This window comes from Marmota flaviventris, chromosome 12, assembly GCF_047511675.1.
Source record: "Marmota flaviventris isolate mMarFla1 chromosome 12, mMarFla1.hap1, whole genome shotgun sequence".
Lineage (NCBI taxonomy): Eukaryota > Metazoa > Chordata > Mammalia > Rodentia > Sciuridae > Marmota > Marmota flaviventris.
The window spans coordinates 77,358,372-77,379,935 of record NC_092509.1 but is presented as its reverse complement, the minus strand read 5'-3'; the positions used below and the strand labels follow the sequence as shown (position 1 = coordinate 77,379,935).

General features: G+C 55.3%; 1 protein-coding gene across 1 annotated transcript; it reads right to left on the bottom strand.

Annotated features, from left to right (window-relative positions):
- Positions 1-1,955: 1,955 nt before the first annotated feature.
- Positions 1,956-20,333, bottom strand: Etnk2 (ethanolamine kinase 2). Its single transcript, XM_027945664.2, has 8 exons — positions 19,995-20,333; positions 17,735-17,994; positions 14,735-14,857; positions 9,829-9,971; positions 8,354-8,437; positions 6,369-6,514; positions 4,525-4,598; positions 1,956-2,945 (listed from the first exon to the last, which is right to left on the bottom strand). Exons 1-8 carry the CDS (start codon positions 20,250-20,252, stop codon positions 2,873-2,875), a joined length of 1,161 nt encoding a protein of 386 aa, XP_027801465.2. The 5' UTR covers positions 20,253-20,333; the 3' UTR covers positions 1,956-2,872.
- Positions 20,334-21,564: the final 1,231 nt, after the last annotated feature.

Genomic DNA, 21,564 nt, shown 5'->3' with positions numbered 1-21,564 from the left:
TCAAGGGCCACAAACCTGGGAAGGTGTGGGCATGAAGATTCCCCAAGAACTAAGGTCCTGGTCATTGGGTCTGGGGGCATCCCTCAGAGCTTTGCCCTTCTGCCCCTCCCCACCAGCCTTACCCTGGGGCAAGCCCAGCCTCCAAGCTCCTGGTAGAAACAGCAGGGGACAAGTGGGAAGAGGGGGGCCCCCTAGTGGTCACCAGGGAGAGCTCAACTCCATTTCCAGTGGCCGTCTCCACCCTCCCTCTCTTCCAAACCAGACCCCAGAAGTCTCCTGGGGACTGTCCCTCACAGTCCCGAGTTCCATTTGCTTCCCTACTGGGTCCTCTGTGGCCTTGTGAGGTTCACAGGAATCCTTGCCAAAGGTACTCTGGGTACCTCTGTCCTCACTCCAGCTGCTGAGACAGACCGTCACAGGCCAGGCCCTGTGTGTACTCTTAGGCTGACTGGAGCCCCACCCCCGTCCCATGAGAGGACGGGGTCAGGTGGGTTGCAGAGGCTGGGAACAGTGTGTCCTGGTCCTTACCAGGAAGTGTGGGCCACGAGCGTGCTTTCTTTTCCCTCCCTGCCTCTCTTGGAGGCCAGGTTCCGAAGTCCTTTCCCTGGAGCTCTGGCAGAGGGTCTAGGAAGGGACCCGGGGTGGAGCCCAGAACTTGGTGCTGATCCAGGAGGGCAGATGCCAGTTAGCCTGGAGTGGCGGTGACAGGAGAGGAGGAGGGGTTCGGCTCTGTCAAGGAGCAGAGCTGTGCCTGCATAGCCCCCCCAGCCCACCCGCGTCCCTCCTGGAACCCTGGAGGGACAGGAATGTTTTATCAGCACAGGCAGCGGGAGGGTGTCCGTGCACACAGTGGCCAGAGCCTGCAGGACAAAGAGTATACCTGGGGACCTTCTCCCAGTCACTCCCTGCTCATCACTGCAATACCAGTCAACATGCTGTGACATCAAGGCCCCAGGAGGCTAGAAAAAAAAATGGACTTCAGTGGTCAATTCTGCCCTCAGCTTTAGAGGTGCCTCGGAGAGGACAAGGAGGCAGGGGCACTGCTATCTAACACACTGGCGGGTCGTGTCCACGACCACCTGCCCCTGCAGATGACACTCAGGACTTCCTACTGGCCAGCTCTGACCACCCCTGTGTCTAGGTGCGCATTTTCCCCATGTCCTCCATTAGCACCCTCCGTGGAGGGCCTGGTTACCCGGAATCACTGTGACCTTGAAGGCCTCCGCGGCCGGCCTGCTCCAGTGGTTGCCATGGCACCCTGCTACATTTGCAGGCAAAAGCCAAACAACCAGAGTCCACCTGGCAGGCAGCTGTTGCTGTGGTCACTGCTGCCCTTAAGGACTCCGGGACTCTTCTCGTCTCTGTTTCTACTCTCCCCTTCTGGCCTTCCGAGAGACAGACAGACTGGGTCCCCAAATCTCTCTTGCCTGCTGTCAGCCGGAATAGCCCCCCCTTGCCACTCTGAAAGCTGGAAGCCAGCGAGGACCAAGGAAGGAGTCCTGACTCTTCACCTTGGCTGGCCAAAATTCTCGTGATCCACAGCCCAGCTCCCTCTAAGCGGCACTGTACCAGGTCCCCTGGTTCCAGCAAGAAGACAGGCAGACAAGCCCTTTACACCAGTCCTGCACCATCTACAGGGACCTGGGACCCTTGGAAGCCAGGGGCCTGGAAGTGAGAGGTGTGTGGGCTCCTGCCACTTTGACTTGAGCATGGAACAAAGCCCAAGGAGCACACCTCAGCCCCCCACCTCTGAAGTCCTAATCACATCCCCAAGTCAAGCCCTTGCCATTGTCCCTCAGACACGGACCAGTCCAGAAATGAGCATTTTAATGCAGAAAAACCACGATAATTTACAAATGAGTCACTATATGAGCCCAGAGCCTGGAGGGTCCCCAGAGCTGTGAGGACAGAGGGAGGTGAGAGCTGTGAGGACAGAGGGAGGTGGGAGCTGTTGAGTGTCAAGGACACCCAGCTCAGTCAGCACCTTTCAAGATCTGGTCTGGGCAGGCTCCGAAATGCCCAGCCGGGAGGTCCCTGGCCCTCCGCTCCTTGATTCCCACCTGTCACTCCCAGGTGGGAAGACCTGGAGCCGACTTTAGGACAGAAGGTAGAGATGGAGAGACAGATCCTTGGAAGGGAGGCCTGGAGGGTATGGGAGGGAGCAAGGCAGGAGGCTGCTTCTGATTCCTGCCACCCCACCCTTGGCCTGGTCCCCTTGGGCCAGGCCACAGCACAAAGCAGAGCCAGGCTTTGAGACCCAGGGCTGGTGACCGGCTCCCTCTCCTCTCCTAGCAGGCTGCAGAGGGACAGAGAGCTGAGGCTCAGGAGGGTGATGGAGGGAATCAGTGTGGAGAAAGGGAGGGGGTTTTCAGGAGGCAGCTGCTGGCGGACCACCCCTCCACCCCCAAGACAGGTACATCCTTCTGCCAGATTGGCATGCTGCCGGTTTGGGGCTCAGCACCTCCCATGCGGGGCATGCAGGGGGACCGGCCAGGGCGCTGGAGGTAGAAAGGAGCCCTCCCTTCCCCCCCGCCAGGAAGGGTCAAAGAACATCTAAGGCAGCCCCAATACCAGCAGGCCTAGGGCTGGGAACGGTGTGCTTCCCAGGGTGGTTCCGGTCCAGGTCCTGGCTGTGTGCAGGCACTTCCTCCCCAGCCTGGCGAGGTGAAGGGGACCCCCACAGTTGGGTCCTATCAGCCCCTCCAAACAGGAGAATGGGGTCTTCAGTGGCATCCACTGGCATCCATCTTCTTCCTGGACACCCACCTGGCCCCTCTCCCACCTTGTCCAAGGGTGCAGACCCCAGAGCAGAACCAAGCCCTGGAGAACAGGTCTGGCCAGGCAGATGGGCAGGGGAGGAATAGGGAGACTGTCACTTTGGCATCTCCAAGGCTGACACTTGAGGCTTCACCTTGAAGTACTGGTTGAATCGGATCACTGCGTACCTGTCAACAGATAGGGAAGGGAGTCAGGTGTGAGCCCCCGTGGCGTCCCTGCCAGGGGCTCTCTTTCTCACCACCTCCAGGCCTCTAGGCTGGGGCAGAATTTTATATATATTTTTTGGTTGGAGATGGACACAATATCTTTATTTATTTTTGTGGTGCTGAGTATCGAACCCTGTGCCTCACACATGCGAGAAAAGCGCTCTACCACTGAACTACAGCCCCAGCCCACAGGATTGATTTTTTAAAAAAATATTTATTTTTTAGTTGTAGTTGGACACAATATCTTTATTTATTTATTTTTATGCAGTGCTGAGGATTGAACCCAGGACCTCACACATGCTAGGCGAGCGCTCTACCGCTGAGCCACAACCCCAGCCCACCACAGGATTGGTTTTTTTTTTCAATTTTTTTTTCTAGATAAGCCTGGAGCAACTTTTATACAAACACGTTAGATTGGAGTTTTGTTTTCCTAGTTCTGAGTGCCAAGGATATGTATGTGGTCATTCGATGCATCTCCAGAACTTCTCTGTCTCGCAAAACTGAAATCTGCACCCATGAAACACCGCTCTCCATTTTCTGCTCCACCAACCCCTGATAACCACCAATTACCTGTGTCTACAAATGGAATCATCATATATTGTCTTTGTGACTGGCTTATTTCACTGAGGATAATGTCCTCTAGGCTCCTCCATGTTGCAGCATGTGACAATATTCCCTTCCTTTTTAAGACTGAACAATATTCTGTTGTATGTTATCCATTCATCTGTTGATGGACACTTGGGTTGCTTCCATCTCTTGGCTGCTGTGAATAATGTTGCTATGAACATTATTTCTTTGAGAGCCTGAGGTTTTGTTTTGTTTTTGAAGCAGGGATTGACCCCAGAGGCACTTTGCCACTGAGCTACATCCCCAGCCCTTTTTTAAATTTTGAGATGGCATCTGGCTAAGGGGCCAAGACTGGCCTAGAACTTTTGCAATCATCCTGCCTCGGCTTCCAGATTCTGTGAGATGACAGATGTGCACCCAGCTCCGCTTTCGGTTCCCGTGGCTCTATCCCGGGATCCCTGGGTCACAGGCACTTCATTTTTTTTTTTTTTTAGTCGTTGATGGACCTTCATTCTATTTATTTGTATGTGGTGCTGAGAATCGAACCCAGGGCCTCACGCATGCTAGGCAAGCGTGTTACCTCTGAGCCACAGCCTCAGTCCCTGCACTTCATTTTTGAGTGTTGTGGGACTTTTGTGCTGTTTTCCAAAGTGGCTGCACCATTTCATGTCCCCAACAACAGTGCACGAGTTTCCAATTTCTCCACATTCCTGCCAATACCAATTCTGTGGTCTTGTTGGTGTTTGGAGCAGATACTCTGACTGGTGGGAGGCAACAACTCTTTGTGCTTTCGACCTGCATTTCTCTACCAATGACACCATCACTTGTCCAGACAGGGGTCCTCCACCCTCACAGCTCTTCTACCCCATCTCTAATGGCTTTGGACACCTTCAGTCTGGGGTAGCCATTCCTCAGGGCTCTTCTCCTCCACCCCTGTACCCACCACCTTCCTGCCACTTACCCCTGCACTCACCTGAGGAAATCAAAGTTGATGGTGGAGTACTGGTTCTGGATGAGGGCCCAGAGAGCCCACAAGAAGTGAGATGCCTGGAAACAGATCAGAGACAATCAGCCTGGCCATGCACAGGCTTGTTAGGGGCCTCACAGGGCAGGGAGGACATGGTCACTCTGGAAGACAAAGAGCTAGCACTCTGGCAGAAACTTTGTGGATCTCCCCAGCACAGGCTGAGGAGACTGCTGTGGCCAAGTCACTCGGCAGCACCTGGGGGGACTTCACTGTCCTACTAGAGAAAGACAGGGGCTAGAGGTGTGGGGCTCAGTAGCAGGGCACTTCCCTGGCATGCACAAGGTCCTGGGTTCCATCCCCAGCACTGCAAAAACAAAACCAAAGACAAGCAGAACTAGTGCACCCAGGTCCTGGCGTCCCCTGTCCCCGCCCAGGGCCACACCAGCAGGACGGTGCTTCTAGGAATTTCAGTGGTTGTCTGTGAAGGACACACCTTTACCCACAGCCTCTCTTCTCAACTCCCAGGACTCTCTGGGCATCAAGGCCAAGGTATCCAGGTTGAGGTGAATACCTGAGCCAGAACGCAGGCCAACTGGGGCTAGAGGGAACACAAGAGTGGTGGCAGCAGTGTCCTGGCTGGGCGGGCACCAGGGTCTGCGTTGCTGGAAGACCCTCTACACTGACCTCTCCCTCTGCCCACTCTTCTTTTTGTTTAAATATTTTTTAGTTGTAAAAAGATCTTTTAAATTTTTATTTATTTATTTATATGCTGTGCTGAGGATGGAACCCAGGACTTCCCACATGCCAGGCAAGTGCTCTACCACTGAGCCCCAACCCCAGCCCCCTCTCTGCCCCCACTTCTACTGGGGTGCTGGCAAGGCAGGGTGGGGGGAGCCCAGAGCTGGGAATACAAAGCCTCCAGGTTGGTAATTCACTAAGCATTAACCTCTCCCTGTAGGAAAAGAGACCAGGGTCACCCCAGACTCATGAAGCCAGAGAGCCAGGGTCCCAACAGTGACACCACCACTTGCCCAGACAGGGGTCCTCCACCCTCACAGCTCTTCCACCCCATCCCAAAGTCCAGCTCGCTTGGGTTGACCCCAGAGAACCTCCCTTCACCCTCCTTTTCCTGACTTCAAAGGGGCACAAACCATCTTAGCAGAAGGAGGGTCAGCCCTGAAGGTGACCCAAGAGGGACACCAAGAGGGACAGCCCTCAGCAGAGTCAGTTTTGTGCCAAAAAAAGAGAAGAGAAGGGATGGTCCGAAATCCCAGAGAAGGACAGATTCCATGACGCTCTAGCATGAATCGTGGGCTGCGGGCCGCTGACTCGTCTTCTTGCTTGTGTGTGGCTGACATTTATTAGTAATTCCCCGGGGACACACCAGTGCAGACCTGGCATGGACCGTGTCCTGACCCGACTACACGGTGGTGGGAGAGGGAGAGCCTGATAGAAAGGCTGCCATGAAGCTGAGCCCACGGAGGGGGTTACAAGGAGGATTAGAGCCTGACAGTCTCCATCTCCTTCAAAGGCTGAAGACAGTGAAAAGGATGGGTTTTACTGTAGCATGAAAGGTAGAGGTTAGACAATGGAAGGAATTTTCATCCAAACGACAGAATTGCTAAAATAGGAAGATGAGATTTGGAAGTATTTCTCTAGAAAGGAGGGAACCTCAATGGGATGGAGCTGACGGAGCAGGGAAGAGGCCACCTTGGTATGAAGGGGACACCTAAGATGGCTCTTCCTAGACCACCTCTAGGGTGGGGGTCAGAGCTCCCTGCGGGTCCTGGACTCTGAGTGGAGGGCTGCGGCTCTCCTTCCCCTGCCCCCTCCCAGCTACAAGCACTCACCAGGGCAAATTTGTTGACTTGCACATAGAGCCGCTCCACCTCCCTGGGGGTCACAGCTGTCCCCTTCTGTGCCTGCAGGTAGTAGAGCAGCCACTGCAGCTGGGTCTCCCGCGACGGGTACCTGCTGTAGTCGACCTCATTCACACCTGATGGGAAAGCAGGCCACACAGAAGGTGCTGGGAGGGCCACCTGGACAGGTGTCCTTCCTCCTCTAACACTGCCATCTCCCCCGACCTGCAGGCTGGGCACAAGGGGGCCCCAGGAAGTGCCTTCTCTGACCTCCAAGCTCTGCTGATGGGGTCTGGGGTAGGGTGGGGTCTTCCCCATCCCAGCTGGGGACACTGCTTCTCTGGGCTGAGAAAGTAAAGAGGAGCACTGTCCTCAGAGTGACGGCAACCCCCCAGGGTGGCACCACGTGAGCACTGTGCAAAACCAGGGCTCGAGAAGCCCTGGGCCAGGGCGCAGATGAACCCCAGAAGCCTCAGGTCTCCGCCAGGCCCCGCTAACCCCAGACAAGCCCTTCTTCTCCCCGGCCCCCCTGATTTTCATTCTCAGGTGAGGGAGCTGCACTTGGTGGTGAATTTCAAACCCTGCTTAGACCTATTTGCACCCACCGGTGTCAAGAGGCTCCTTGAAAACACCCCTCAGAGAGCACCCCCCACACCGTCCAGTTCTCCGGATGATTCTGACAGGTGGCCAGGCTGGGCACCCGTGGACCAGCACCACCTTTCTAGAAGTCCTCAAGCTGCCAGCCCAGTCGTGCCAGGCCTGGTGGCAGAGACCTTGGCATCAGAGCCAGGATGAACAGAGGTGGTTTAGGACAGGAGCAGGCCTGGGACACCTTCCCCTAGGACTCTTCCTCCCTCTCCTTCTCTGGACTCTGCTCTGGGCTGTGGGTAAGGGGGACTTAAAATGCTTAGGAATCATCCGTTCTGTCAGGGCCACCTCTGCTCCAGGCCACACCTAGAAGCTCAGCTGCTCTGCCCAGGGAGGTGGCTCTACAGGTGGCCCGGGCATACCTCACCTATCCTGAGCTCCAGGGCCTGGCCACGTCACGCTGAGCACCCCACACTGCCAGCCAGGGGACACCCCTCCAGCCCCAGGGCCGGCTCCATCTATGGACCTCCTCAGTCTTGATTGTCGCAAGCCCTCGAGCTGGAAAAACCCACCCTGCTTCCTTTACATGAACGGTGGTCCTGCTGTGCAAATAATGCCTCTAGGGAACAGTCGCCTACCCTCGGAACCTGTCCTACCTCATTTAGACGCTTCCATTCCCGTTCCGGTCTCCCTGGCAGCTGCAGGAAGGCCGCCCTACCTGATAGCAGCAGCCAACACCAACCATTTGCTTAGTCTGTGCTGAGGGGTGTATGTGACTCAGGTCACTACTATGAAGCAGATATTATTACCATCTCCATTTTACAGATGCACAAAGAGGGTCAGTAATCTGCCGGAAGGTCGTACAGCGGCAAAGCTGTGTATGTAACTTCTAAGTAGCCCCATCTAGTTATGCTCTCCAGGTCACCAGGCCAACAGCTCGGCCCTGCCTTGTCTGCATGCAGGGCCCTCATGTATAACTGTGCAGAATAAGGGACCCGGGACAGGGGCAAGTAGAGACAAGCCATCCTGTGTGGTGCTGGCCGTGCTGGCATGGGCTGTGTCTGCCCAGAGGGGGGGACTTTTTCTAATTCACATGCAGGCCAAGTATCCCCTGGGTCCCCACAGAGGAATTATTTTTCTGATTTATACCAAACTTCCACAAAGGCTAACTAATAAAGGTGGGCTGTGTGTGGGGTGGTCCTGTCTCTCCTGTGAGACCTGAAGCTCGCTACAGCCAGGCTGTGCCTCCCACCTGGAGCTGTGACAGTCACAGGACAGGGACTATCTAGTTGCCACCCTCCATGGAACCACCTTGGGTCCTGCCTGTGGACCTAATCCCATCACAAGGATGGGGACTTGGGTACAGGCCCAGCAGAAATGCCCCTCACCTGCAAACTCGTTGAAGTGGTTGCCAATGTCAAAGGCCTGGTAGTTGTAGCCCGTGTACTCGTAGTCGATGAACCGCACGTGACCTGGGAGGCAGAGGGGAGGCCATGAAGGTTGGCCCAGACCTGGCAACAGGGCCCAGTCTCCGGAATGCGCCCCCTGGCTCTTGCCGGCTTTCGCAGCTTCTATCTGTCCGCCTGTCCATCTGTGCCACCCCAGCTCCCACCTCCAGCTCTCCCCAGCAGAAAACATCTGTTCTCAGCATGACTAGGGGTCTGAGCTAGAGCTGTGCACAGGCAGCCCTCCGCATCCACAGGCGCCACCTCTGTACACCAACCAACTTCCGTAGCAAACACGTGCAGACATTTCCTTGTCATTTCCTAAATAACATGGTATAGGAACAATTTACACTGTATTAAGTACTATGGGTAACCCAGAGATGGTGTACAGTATACAGGAGCCAGGCACGGTGGTGCATGCCTGTAACCCCAGCAGCTCAGGAGGCTAAGGCAGGAGGATTGTGAGTCCAAAGCCAGCCTCAGCAACTCAGCGAGGCACTGAGCAACTCAGTGAGACCCTGTCTCTAAATAAAATATAAAAAAGGGCTGGGGATGTGGCTCCGTGGCTAAGTGCCCCTAAGTTCAATCCCCAGTACCAATAAATAAAAAGTATACAGGAGAATGTGAGTAGGTTATATAAAAATACTATACCATTTTATTTTTATTTTTATTTTTGCAGTGTTGGGGAGGGAACCCGGAGCCAGCTGCATGCTAGGCAAGGGCTCTACCATACAGCTCCACCACCAGGCCAGCACCCTTTTATATAAGGGATTTAAGCATTCTTGAGGGGTCCTGGAGTCAGTTCCCCATGCACGCCAAGGGACAAGTGTACTTTCTGGGGGCAATGCCCTCGTCAGAGAAACCAGGAGGCTCCCTCCCTCTGGAGGCTTGGGCAGCCATGATGCCCTCAGAAGTCCTGTCAAGAGGAATGGCTAACGTGGAGGACCTCCCCAGACCATGATTCGGAATTCCTTCCTGGGATAGCTTTTTCTCAAGGAGAATTTCTTGTCTCCTTTTCTATAAATTAACTGCAGGGGCTGGGGTTGTGGCTCAGTGGTAGAGCGCTCACCTAGCACGCGTGAGGCCTGGGGTTCGAAACTTAGCACCACATTAAAAAAAAAAAAAAATTGGGGGCTGGAGCTGCAGCTCAGTGGCAGAGCGCTTGCCTAGCATGCATGAGGCAGTGGGTTCGATCCTCAGCATCACATAAAAAATAAAAAAATAAATAAAAATACAAAGTCACTCTGTTGTATCTACAACTACAAAAAAATTAATTTATGAAAAAAATAAATAAATTAACTGCAGATTGAAACCCAGACCTGCTTTGGCTTGTCCAAGGGCCAGCCCGAGGAGCAGGACCCTGGAGCCAGATGCCCAACCCACCTCCCCCACCCCCGGCCAGGCCAGGGGAGCTGTACCTTTGGCACTATCATAGATGATGTTCTTGCAGAGCAGGTCATTGTGACAGAACACCACCGGGGAATCCAGCTGGGACAAGTGCTCCTTCAGCCAGGCCAGTTCCCATTCCAACACCTCCAACTTAGGGACATCTGCAGAGAGGCTGGACAGTGGCAGAAAGGTAACGGTGGAGGGAGGGCCAGTCCAGATGGGCAGGCACCGGCCTCCAGGCCCCCAGGATCCAGGCTCATCTCTCCCCTGACTGCAGAGGCCTCGGACAATGGCCAGCCTCTGAGACCCTCACTTTTGCCATCTGTCAGCTGGCCCTAGGCCTTCCTGTCCTCCTAATTTCTGTGCTTATAGTAAGAAGTGGATTGAAATCTGGGCAGGAAAGCGACTGGCCGAGATAAAAGTCGCTGACCAAATGGCATCCCTGCTACTTCGTGAAAAAGAAAAGAAGGTAGAGAAGAGGGGCAGTGAGAGCCAGGGTCTAGATGGAATGATTCCAGACTACGGGAGGAGGAGGCCCACAGAGGAGTGGGAGATGCGGAGCAGACCTGGGAAAAATCCCCAGAGAGAAGCTGCAGCTTCTCCAGTGAAGGAGTAACCATGCCCTGCAACTGCTGGAGCAAAGGCATCCTCTTAAATGGCAGAGGCATGTCCTGGTGTGTCCCCCTCCCACTCCAGCAGCTGACAAAGTCACAGCAGGAAGGCACTGGGACCATCAGGCCTAACCTCATGTTGTACAGAAGCACCTCTCTGGCCCAGCAAGAAGGCAAAGTGCTGCTGGGCTCACTCCTTCAATGCCAAGGGCACAGAAAGGTCTTCCAGAGGAAAAGTACTGCTCTGACGCTCCCCAGGGATGGGTCCCTTCCACCTTGAATTGTGTTTCCTTGTCCTGGACCCCTGCCAGATGGTACCTGAGCAACTTAAGGGGATGAAAACAAACATGCCCCACCCACCCCCATTTCAGCGGCCATTTCTGATTCAATCAATATGCATTGAGAAATAAATGAATTGGTCAATCGGTGGAGTCCACGCAAGGTCTGGTGAGGACACAACATGTTCAGGTGCTCTGAACTTTGGCCTCTCAGAGGCACACAGGTCTGTGTGTGCTCAAAAACCCAGGACCGTGGGTTTTATCATCTCCACTCAGGACTCTAGGCCTCGTCTCTCTGTGCCCAGGGTGCAGAGGCCCGAGAAGGGGAATGAGGTAAGCACGGGCAGGACATTCAGTGGCCAAAGCGTTCCCATGGCCCCTCTGGAAAAGGAAGAGCCTGCAGGCTCCCTCCCCGGCTTTGAGAAGGTCAAAGCTGAAGGGGATCCCGGGTCCTGTGGTCCAACCCCACAGGGAAACTGAGGCTCCAGGAAGGACAGAGCTGCCTCCGGCCTCCACGCAGCTCTGGACTCGGAGCTTCCCAATCCAGGCGAGGCTGTGCACCTCCCCGGAGGCCCGGCGCCTCGGGCTCTGGGGTGCTAAGAGGCTCTGGGAGCCAGGAAGGCCGCAGAGGGGAGGGGGCTCCCCTCACCCGCACTGGACTTATCTCCGTCCACAGCTCTGCATGCGACAGATTTCAATCTTGACGCTCCTTAAGGAGCCACTTCCTTTGAAGACTCCTCTTTTCTTGGACTGAGACCATCGAAAGATAAGGAGGAGGAGGCTTCCTCTGGCTTGCCCAGGTCCCAGTCTGAAAAACATGGCTTTGACATCCACACGCCTGCTGCCCGGTCCCTGACCTCTGCCTGACCCCTCCCCATCCCCCTCCCCAAGGCCACGAAGATGGTTACTGTGGGAACCATCCTCCTTCCTATCTCCCTGGCGCCTCCGCAAGACCAGGAGTCCCTCCCCTGAGCACTTGAGCTCCCACCAGCTCTGCCACCTTCAGTCCTGATGCCACCAGATTCTCCCAAGGCTGTGGGGTTGGCTGTAGAGTGACCACTGCCACCTTCCAGAAACCCCATCCCAGGCACCTCAGGGACAAGAGAAGATGGAGGGGCGAGGGTGCCCCAGGGACACATTAGGAGCTCCTACTGATGAAGGGACTCTTGCCTGACTCTCGGTCACTCAGGTCTCGGATCACACAGGACAAAAGTACTTTCTCCCTTGGGGGGACCTTCTAAGCACTCCAGCTTCCTGGATTTTGACCTTTGGCCTCCCACCAGCCCACCTATATGTCTCTATTTTTTTCCCCCTTTAAGTACTAGGATTGAACTCAGGGTGCTCTACCACTGAGCTATAGCCCAGCCTTTGTTTGTTTGTTTGTTTCGAGGCAGGGTCTCTCCAAGTTGCTGAGACTGCCCTCAAACTTGCGATCCTCCTGCCTCAGCCTCCTCAGTCACTGGGATCACAGGCATGCGCCTGGCCAGTATTTCCTTTTGATGTCCCTGAAGTGCTTATCAGTCCCACATTCCCCAAACCATCCTGGACACCTGCAGGGCCAAACAGACACCGTGGCTATCAGCTCTAGGTGCACATCTGTAGGTCTCCTCTGCTCTCCACCTGCCTCCCCCCACCAATTGTTCTAGAGCAATTTTCTCTCAAAGTGTAGTTCTCAGGGCAGAATCCCTTGGGGAGCCTACTGAATGGCAGATTCCTGGGGTCCAGCAAGACCTCCCCATCTGACTCCAGTGCTGGGCTGGGAATCTGGGTTCAGAAAGCACTCCTGGGGCACCTTCTGCTCCAAACTTGGGAACCTTAGTCCTAGAACTGGCTCATTTAATGACAACACTCCTCCATCCGTCTCCCTACCTCTAGTCCCCACCCTGCCTCAACTGTCACCCAAATCTGTCCCTTATGGTACTTCATAGCTTCCTTCCTAAGCCACAGTCTTTGCTCAGACACCTGCAGGACTTTCCACAGCCCACTCACTTCAGTCCTGGTTCCTTAGCTGGGCATTTAAGTCCCCACCTCTAGATCCAAAGTGCCCCGTCTCCCTCCCCGCTCTGGACCCTCCTGAAGACCTCATGGCCTTGGCCTCCTTGAGCAAACCCTGCTCAGTCACCTTCTCCTCCAGCTAGAGTGGCCCCTGCTCACCTCAACCAGCACCTCTGCCAAGCCTTCCCTTCATTCCCCCTCCCAAACCCTCCACATGCATGAAATACCTCGCCTTCTTTTGTAGTCGAGCTTGGGCAGGTCCTGTTTACCCAGATGACTCCTAAGCTCCTTGAGGACAGGGCCAATGACACGATCATTTTAAAATTTTTATTATCTTAAATCCCAGTCACTCCATGTTTGTGAAATGAAGAACTGGATAAACCAGGGTTAGGAGTTCAAGGTGCTTTGTCTAGTTAGTGTCCAGGATTGCTCAGCATAGGGCAGGGGGTCATCTCCTAAAGAGGCGCTAAGAAGTTAAACCTTAATTTGTCCAATGTCAAAGGCATGACAAGAGCAAAGGGAGTTGGCCGGCTCTTCTCCAGGGATCTCTCTCCTCCCAACAAAGACACCTCTCCAAGGTCACACAGGGACAACAGGCAAAGGACACTGCAGTACAAAGATCATGCCTGAGCACCAGGAGGCACCCCAGTCCCTGAGCTGCCACTGACCGGCAATGACCTTGGGCAAGTCCCATCCCCTCTCTGGGCCTCAGTTTTTCCTGTCTGTCGAACCAAGTGGTGGATGGAGGGTCCTGTTCTCCATGTGTCTTTCCAGTCCCCAGGGAGAAGGGTGTCCTTGTTCCAGAGATAACATGTGACACAGGTCTGAACATGGTCAAATAGAGGGCAGGCTGGGGCCAGCCTGGACAAACAGTTCCAAAGCAGTGCTTGATAATCGTTAAGCACGAGGGTCCAGATAAAGTCACGTGTGTGTTCAAGAGACACACAATGGGGACAGGGTTAATGAGTGTCATCTTAGAGGAGGAAGGAGACACCTTCTCCCAGATTTCCCATGAACCTCTAGAAGGAAAATGATGTTCAAGTTAATTGCATATTTCAGAATGGCTAGTAGAGAGGACTTTGAACATTCCCAACACAAAGAAACGACCCACGAGGTGATGGATACACCAACGAGCCTGATTTGATCATTACGCATTTTATACAGGTATCCAAATAGCACACTGTACTCCATAAATATGTACAATTCTGTTAACTTAAAACTTTTTAAAATGTATATATTTTTAAAAGTGATGTTGAACCTAGCAAGGTGCATGGAGAGATTCAATGCTGACTTTGACTTTTGGAGGGGAGGGGTAAACAGGCCTCTGTCCTTCCTAGGTACCCCGGGGTGTGCTGGGACTCAGGTCTGTCTGGCCAAAGAGCTGAAGGAAAAACTCGGGGTGCCCTGCCTTGCCTGGGGAAAGGCAGTGTCAGGATGGGGGTTATACCTCAGTCCCTGGAAAGAGTGGTGCAGGAAATAGCAAGTGTCAGCCATGTGGGCATGAGAGGAGGCCAGGCAGGCAGCAGGAGCCAGCATGTCCCGAGGGTTTGCTGGCTGTTGAGCTGTTCTGTTGAGTGACTCTGAGCTCAGTCCCTCCCTGTTCTCAGAGCACCCTGCCCTCCCACTGTCCAGAGGGCAGCTCAGGCAGAAAGAACCCTGGGCTGAAAAACAGAAGCCCTGCCTGGCAGCCTGACGCTGGGGAAAGCTCTGTCTCTGAACCTCAGTTTCCTTTAAGTAACACGGAGGAGAGAAGTTCCCCTGACCCTAGTCCCTGCCACCATCGAAGACTCAAGGAGAAATAAGCACATGTGTATAAAACTGCTGATCTATATTTTTAAGATGCGATCAACCGGCCTAACTTAGCCTGGAGACGGAGGCCCAGCAACTGGGACCAAAGGAGCTGCCAGGGAAGCTCTTGGCCCCATCCCAGGCCCTGTCCCCTAAACCTCTTGTAGTGGGAGCAGGGGGCTAGAGCCAAAAGAACAGGGACAAGGGAGCAGATTACAACAGCAGAGACAGTGGCAGCCTTGCACCCTCCCAGACCTTTGTACCTGGGGTGGATCTCATTCTTCACCAGCGTGAAATAACTGTGCATCTTGTGCCACAGGGTTGGCTTGGGCAGGCTGCCATTGGCGTGGATGGTGTGAATCTTTGCCATTTCTAAGGCAATTAACCTACAGTGGCAGAAAACAGGAGGGGGAGAGTGTGTCAGTGCTGGGCATGCCTTCCCTACTTGGTCTCTCCTGACCAGACTGGCTGGGAGATTCATGGGGACGCTAGCTAGAGGGCCCAGTGTGGGATGGTTACAACTCTTTCAGCAGCAAAGGTTTCCCAGGAAGAGAGTCTCAACAGAAAGCATGAAAATGTAGTAAGACCTTCAGCCCAGCAGCTCGGTCTCCAGAGCTGGGCTGCTTCAGAGAGCAGGCCAGAGCAAAGGGCTCTTGGCCCCACGTCAATCTCGCCCCACCCCAGTGTTTCTGAAGCAGCCATGAAAGCAGGGGTACCTGGGACTAGGGGTAGTATCCTTTCTCCCCCCTGGACCCTGCCCCATCCTCTCAGGGGAGTTGATAGCAGGTCCCTTTCCACCAAAAGATCAGGGATGATGGTGGCAGGCGGGGAAGAAACTCAGGCCTCTTATCAGGCTGGCCAAGGTGGGGAGGGAAACCAGGGGCTGGGGCAGCCCTTCCTTGGCCGCAGGGAGTTGATGCTGGCGGCAGGGTGCCAAGGACGCAAAACAAACCAGCGTTCTATTTTCAAGTCCTCCTGTGGACATTATCCAAGGTCCCGGGAGAGAAGGAGTGGGCGGCGGAGAAGGTTGCTGGGAGAGGGTGGGGGTGGCTGGAGGCTGACCGGTCAGAGAGGGAGGGCTTCGATAAGGGTCCCAGCGCTGAGGCCTGTGTCCCAGTGGGACTCCCACCCCTCTGCCAAGCCCTCCCTCTGCAGCCCCACCCCCACCCATCTGCCAAGCCTCCGACAGTCAACCTTCCAAGCTTTTTTGCCTCTGCCTGTTGCCCAAATGATAATCACTAGGAAAGACAACAAAGGCATGGGCTGTTTACAGAGCTATCCCAGGGATACCCCTTCTCTCCTTGCCCCATGTGGGAAGGGACAGGCCATGCCCCATGGTGATACAGCGCAGCTTCAGGCCTCCTCCAGAAGCCCCCAAGGGTCCCACCTCCTAAAGGGTAGAGGAGCAGGGGGTGTGGCAGCAGCTCCAAGGGCGAGAAAGGAAGGCTGGGTGTTTGGAGGCCGGAGGTCCTGGGGCAGGAGGGGTCCACAGAGCTGTAGGCAAGGCAAGGAAACAGACCTGAGACCCAGGCCTGGCCTTCCTTCCCAAAGGAAGATTCCGAACAGAGCATGAACAGAGCGTTTCCTTGAATATCAATAGGACTGTTGTCTGAATAGCAATGAAAGTAACCTCGACACTCAGCATTTTTTTTTTTTTCCTGCGGAGCCTCAGCAGAGGGGCTGGGCTATGGGCTCAGGGGAACACGGGAGGGTGAGGCCTTCCCCTCAGACATCCACCCTCACCGGGAGGAAAATGGTCTGTCCTGGGGGAAAAAAAAAAAAAAAATCAAGGAAGGGCCTACCTCCTTCACCTCTCCGGATGTCTGGCTCTCCCCCAAATGCCAAGTTCTTATTATGGAACCTAAATCCCTCTTCAATCTTCCTGACAGTGGCAATTGTTTCCACCGAGAGGATGAGTGACAGCATGAGGTTCGAAGAGGCGGAGGGAGACTGGGAGTGGTGGGGACCTGCCAATGTTTGAGCCTCTTTGCACAAGACCAAGGGGGATCTGGGAGGAGCTCAGTGGGAGAAGCAGGGCCTGGTGCCCACACCCTCCTCTGACCTCACATCTCCAGGCTGGGTGCATTTGGAGTTGTTCACTGGAGGCTGAAGCGACCCTTGCACAGGTATGCACGCCTCGCACTCCAAGCACAGCTACAAGGCACAACTCACGGGGCCCTAGCAGCCTGAGGTAGTGCTCAGGAGCATGGAGGTGGAGGGGCTCTCAGACTCCCCGAGTCCCTGGAGAGCCGGGTATACTTACTTGGGCTAACTGGGTGGCAGGTGAGGAAGCAAAGATGCCCTTGGCCTACCCCCAGGTGGGCCTCATGGTTTGCCCTCGGTATGCAGAGGTTTCCTTTCCCTTGCTTTGCACAGAACAGAAGCCAAGGATCTTAGGCAGACCCTGCACGGCTGTCCCCAATAACCTCAGCCTGTCTCAGGCCTCACTCACTGATGTCTTCACCAGGGCTCATAGCATTGTGGGGAAGAGGAAGGACATGGCTTGGTACCCTTGTTGTGGCATATCCAGAGAAGTACACTAGGGACACTTTGATTAGTCCCTTTATGGGCCCCACAGCAGCATCCACAGGGTTTAAAGGTTAAGTACAATTTCTAGGCACTACACATCCAGGTATTTATGGGGAGGGGCCCCCTAAGGGTCATGGGTTCTTTGAAGCCCTTGCAAGAAGGCCTCAGCAGCTCCCCAAACCTGGATTCTCACACTGTCAGGGAGCCCCAAAAGAGCTCAGACCAGCAGGAGGGAGGGTTCTCTCTGTTCCATAAAGCCATGCACACCCTAGATACAGCCCATTTTCCTCGCACACCTAAGGTCTTGCAGAAGGTGAGGAGAGGCAGGAAAACCTGAGTGTGTTCCTGTGGATTTGGCTCGGATTTCATTTCCAAAGTTCTGAGATGTTTCCAGGTCAGACCAGGGGTGGGCAGAGATTTGAGGCATGGGATCAGGAAGCAGATCTCTGCTGCATTTCAGGAACCAGAAACTTGGGTCCAATGTTCATTAAAATTCTCACTTTCCTCCCCCAGAGCTCATCCTTCTAGCAAACTCCAATGAAAACCCACAGAAAGCCATCGCCTCTCTGCAAAGCAATGCACAACACACACACACACACGTTCATGTAATCTCAGGGAGCTCACAGATCTCCTTCTCCTCCATGGAGACCACTCTACAGCAATGAAGGGAGCCAAGGATTTCAAAGCTCAAGGCCAGAGGAACAGAGATGAATAGAACCCTGCACCCTCCTTACCTGAAGAGCCGGGGATCTTGGATGTGCTCAGGCCCCAGGGCCACGCCCTGCATGTACTCGTAGCACAGCCCATTCTGAAAGGTACAGTAGAGTTTGGGAGCACAGCCATGTGCTCGCAGCAGCTGGAAGTTCCTGACCTCATTCTCTCGGTCTACCAGCAGCTCTGTGCGCTCCCCGTACACCCGGACCAGCACGCAGTCCTGCATGTCCTCCTCCACGTAGCAGGCCACCAGCTTGTTGGTGATGCCATCAGTGAAGCGCTAGCACAGGGAGAGGACAGCTGTGGGTGGGTGGGGCAGGATGTCTCTGGTCTCTCCCCCAGTGCCTCAGCAGGAGAGGCTCATTTGAATGCTGGCCACAGCAACATATAACCCAGTCCTGTCCCTAACCTTAGGATAAACTAGAGAGCCCAAAGGAGAAACAAAATGGCAGCTTGGGCTCAGCGCAGGCACACTTCTTCCCCTGGGTCTGACCCTAGTGGATGTGATTTGGCAGTAGAGGAAAGTCCACACTGGGTGGTGGGTAGAAGTCCCTCCCCTCCCTATTCCTCCATCCCTGTCCTGAAAGACACCCTATGGGACCAGAAAGTGGCAGAGGAAGACTGGGAGTCACCCGGGACAGAATGTCCTGACCAGCTGCCTCTCACTGTTGCCAGGCAGAGGGCTCTTTGCTGTACCTCTGGCTCTATCCAGCAGCAGAGGTACAAGGAAGGTACTGAGGCTGGCACCCATCCCAGGACTTTGGAGGCCAGAGGTCCTTGGAGCCTCTGAGTTCCATACCAGTAGAGATAGGAGACAACTGGGCTGGGGCACAGGCTCTATGGATAGGGTTATAAGGAGGAAGAAACCATGGGTTTGAGGGGAGGGCACATTATGACAGAGCTTTATGGGATCTTAGAGGACATTTGGACCAATTCTAGGTGGGGAAACTGAGACCAGGAGAGGGAGAGGCTGGCAGCTGAAATGTTAGGCTGGTTAGTGCTGGAAATGACCTCAGATCCCTTGATGTCTTTTTTCCTTTTCCATATTAGGAATTGAACCCAGGGGTGCTTTACCACTGAGCTACATCTCTAGCCCCTTTTTATTTTTTATTTCCAGACAGGGTCTCACAAAGTTGCTTAGGGCCTTGCTAAGTTACTGAGGCTGGCCTTGAACTTGCCAACCTCCTGCCTCAGGCTCATGAGTGGTTGGGATTACAGGCATGTGCCAACACCACAGGCTGCTTGATGTCTTTTTTTTTTTTAATTTTATTTTCAGGTGGACACAATACCTTTATTTTATTTATTTAGTTTCATGTGGTGCTGGGGATGGAACCTAGGGCCTCACACATGCCAGGTAAGCGCTCCACCACTGAGCTAACCCCAGCCCCCTGCTTGACGTCTTAACACACCAAACTGGGCCTTCTGAAAATGCTGCCCACTCCCTGGAGGGTTCTGTCAGCCTCCACATTCAAGTCCAGAATCTTCCCAGAACTTTGCCTTTCTCTACCCAGAAAGCCCATCAGCATGAAGCCTTAACAGCTCCGCTCTTGCCTTCATAGGCAGCCCGGAGGGGGCGTGGGGGTGGTGGGCAGGTGGAGGCCTCCTTTCCGAGAATGCAGGTCAGCTGGGGAGTCAGCCTGGCACTGCTCAGTGGGAAGCTCTGCCCACAGGTGTGTCAGGGAGAGCGTGTCCAGCTGGGGTGGGCAAGGCGCCTATTGGAGATTAGTGTGTGTGCGTGCTGAGTCCCAGCCTGCAGTCATGGTGAGGGGCTCCATGCTGGCTGGATTCCACGAGGTGGCTCCCGGGACTCATAGGGGCTGCTCACAACCTGGAGGTTTTGCTTCCACCATGGAGGTGGAGAAGGGGTAGCAACACGTGTATGGTGATGGTAATGGGGTTCCCTTAAAAGTTCTTGCCTCCTCAGGTCTCACAGCTGGCTGGGTAAACGCTTCTGGGCAGCTAGGGGCACCAGCAAGCAGGGACAGGGGGTGGGGCCCGCACGCGTAGCATGCTGACAGTGGGCAGGTGGACCTCCCGCGAGCAGAAGAACCCGGAGAGGAGGCGTGTGTGGAAGGTCCAAGGAGGCGTGCGCCTAGCTTTGCTTCTGGACCAAAACAGACGGTGGGATAAACAGGCATACAAACCACGTCCCAAAGCTCTCCTGCGAAAGCGGTCGCGCACCCCTGGGACCGGCACCCGGAAGGATGCATGGACAGGCGTCCACGCAGCCCAGCTGCAGCCTCGGCAGGGCCCCATCCCGGCCCCGCACCCGCTGGCTACCTTGGTCTGAACTTGCTCCGGCTTCCAATGCGGCCGCAGCTCCTGGATGAGGCGCAGGGCGCCCGGGAGGATGTCGTCCTGGTCCACCCAGACGCTGAAGCACGGGACAGCGGCGGCCCTCGGGGGGCCCGGCGGCTCCCGGCAACCCGCGCTGGCCGCTGCCTTCTCCTCCATGCCCCATGAGCACTGCGGGCAAGGCGCCTGCCTCCGCAGGTAAAAGGGCGAGCACGGCAGAGGAGCCGAAGGGGGCACAGCCATTCCCAGCAGCCCCACCCCCTCGGAGCCGCCGCGCGAGCGCTAGCCCCTGCGGGGGGGCCCGGCGAGGGAGTGGGAGTGGTAGAGGAGGGGCCAGGGGAAGTCCATGACTCAGGAGCCAGCTGCCCGCTTCGATCGCCGGCTCTCGGCCCGGCGCCCGAAGCCGACCCCGGAACGCCGGGGCCCGCCGCGATTGTGACATCACGGGCGGCGGGCCACGGGAACGCCTCCTGCCCGCCCCCGCCCGGGCCCGAGGGCCGCCGGGGAGCGCCGCCTGCCATCGCGGGCAGCTGTGGTCTCAGCTACCTGGAGCGCGGGGTGGGGGGTGGGGGGTGGGGGGTGACGCCCCCCCCGGGGGGGCGGTGACGCCGGGGGCGGAGCCTCTGCAGGATCCGCCCGTGGGTCCCAGCTGGGGCTGCTCCGGGCACTCTCCACCAGTTTCCCAGCAGCTGGGCAGGGGCGGGGAGGGCTCTTCGGCGCCCCTCCTCATCCTGGGTTATGGAAATCCGAGTGCTCCCAAGACATCAGCTTGAATCCCCCCCCACCCATCCTGGTCCCTGCTTCTGAGCTCAGTCCCTGGGCCCCCAGAAAAGGATCTGCAGGAGTGGCCCTTGCTGCCTCTCAAAGGCCCTTCCTTCCCTGCGGGGAGTCCTGGGTACTCCCCACTGCCACCACCACCTCACACACACATATTTAATGGAGAGGGATATTGGGAGATGGTTTTGGAGGTGGGCATGCTAAGCCGGCAGACTTTGTCTTCTGACAGGTCACTGAACCTTCCAGGGCATTGGAGTATTGGGGCACATTCTAGGCCAAGACTTTGAGAAGGACTGAGTTTTGGTCAGTAATAAATTATTAAAGCCTCCCTCCTGACCCAAGAGTTTGACTGGGGGCAGATAGTAGCCCAGCAGGTGTCCCTTATCCCAGTGCTTTGTTGGGCAAAGGGGTGTGGAGGTGGATAGACTTTGGACTGGCCTTTTGGGAGAAGAGGTAGAAGCCTGGCATAGGGCCAAAGCAGAATAAGCAATATCTGGGGAGTGGGACACAAAGAGGTGAGCTGACAAGGTGTGCCAGGGCAGTTGCTATGAGGAAGAGGAGATGTGGAGGGGCCAGACCAGCCTACGGGGAAGCCACTGTTAGTTGTAGTCTTCACTACTCGTTCTGTCACCTCCTGTTGGCTGCCATCACTCACTGTCCTGCCTCATGGACCTCACTAGTCACCATCTTACTTTGTCTCACTCAGTGCCTACAGAAAAGGGACCTGTTTCTGTGTCCCCAAGTTATCCCTTTGGCCTACCCAGGAACCTCTCAACCA

Coding starts and splice junctions, on each gene's coding strand:
- Etnk2 (XM_027945664.2), bottom strand. CDS start 20,252: ATGGCTGTGCCCCCTTCGGCTCCTCTGCCGTGCTCGCCCTTTTACCTG. Junction 8,438..9,828: donor CATCTATGATAGTGCCAAAG/GTACAGCTCCCC, acceptor TCTGCCTCCCAG/GTCACGTGCGGTTCATCGAC. Junction 2,946..4,524: donor ATCAACTTTGATTTCCTCAG/GTGAGTGCAGGG, acceptor ATCTGTTGACAG/GTACGCAGTGATCCGATTCA.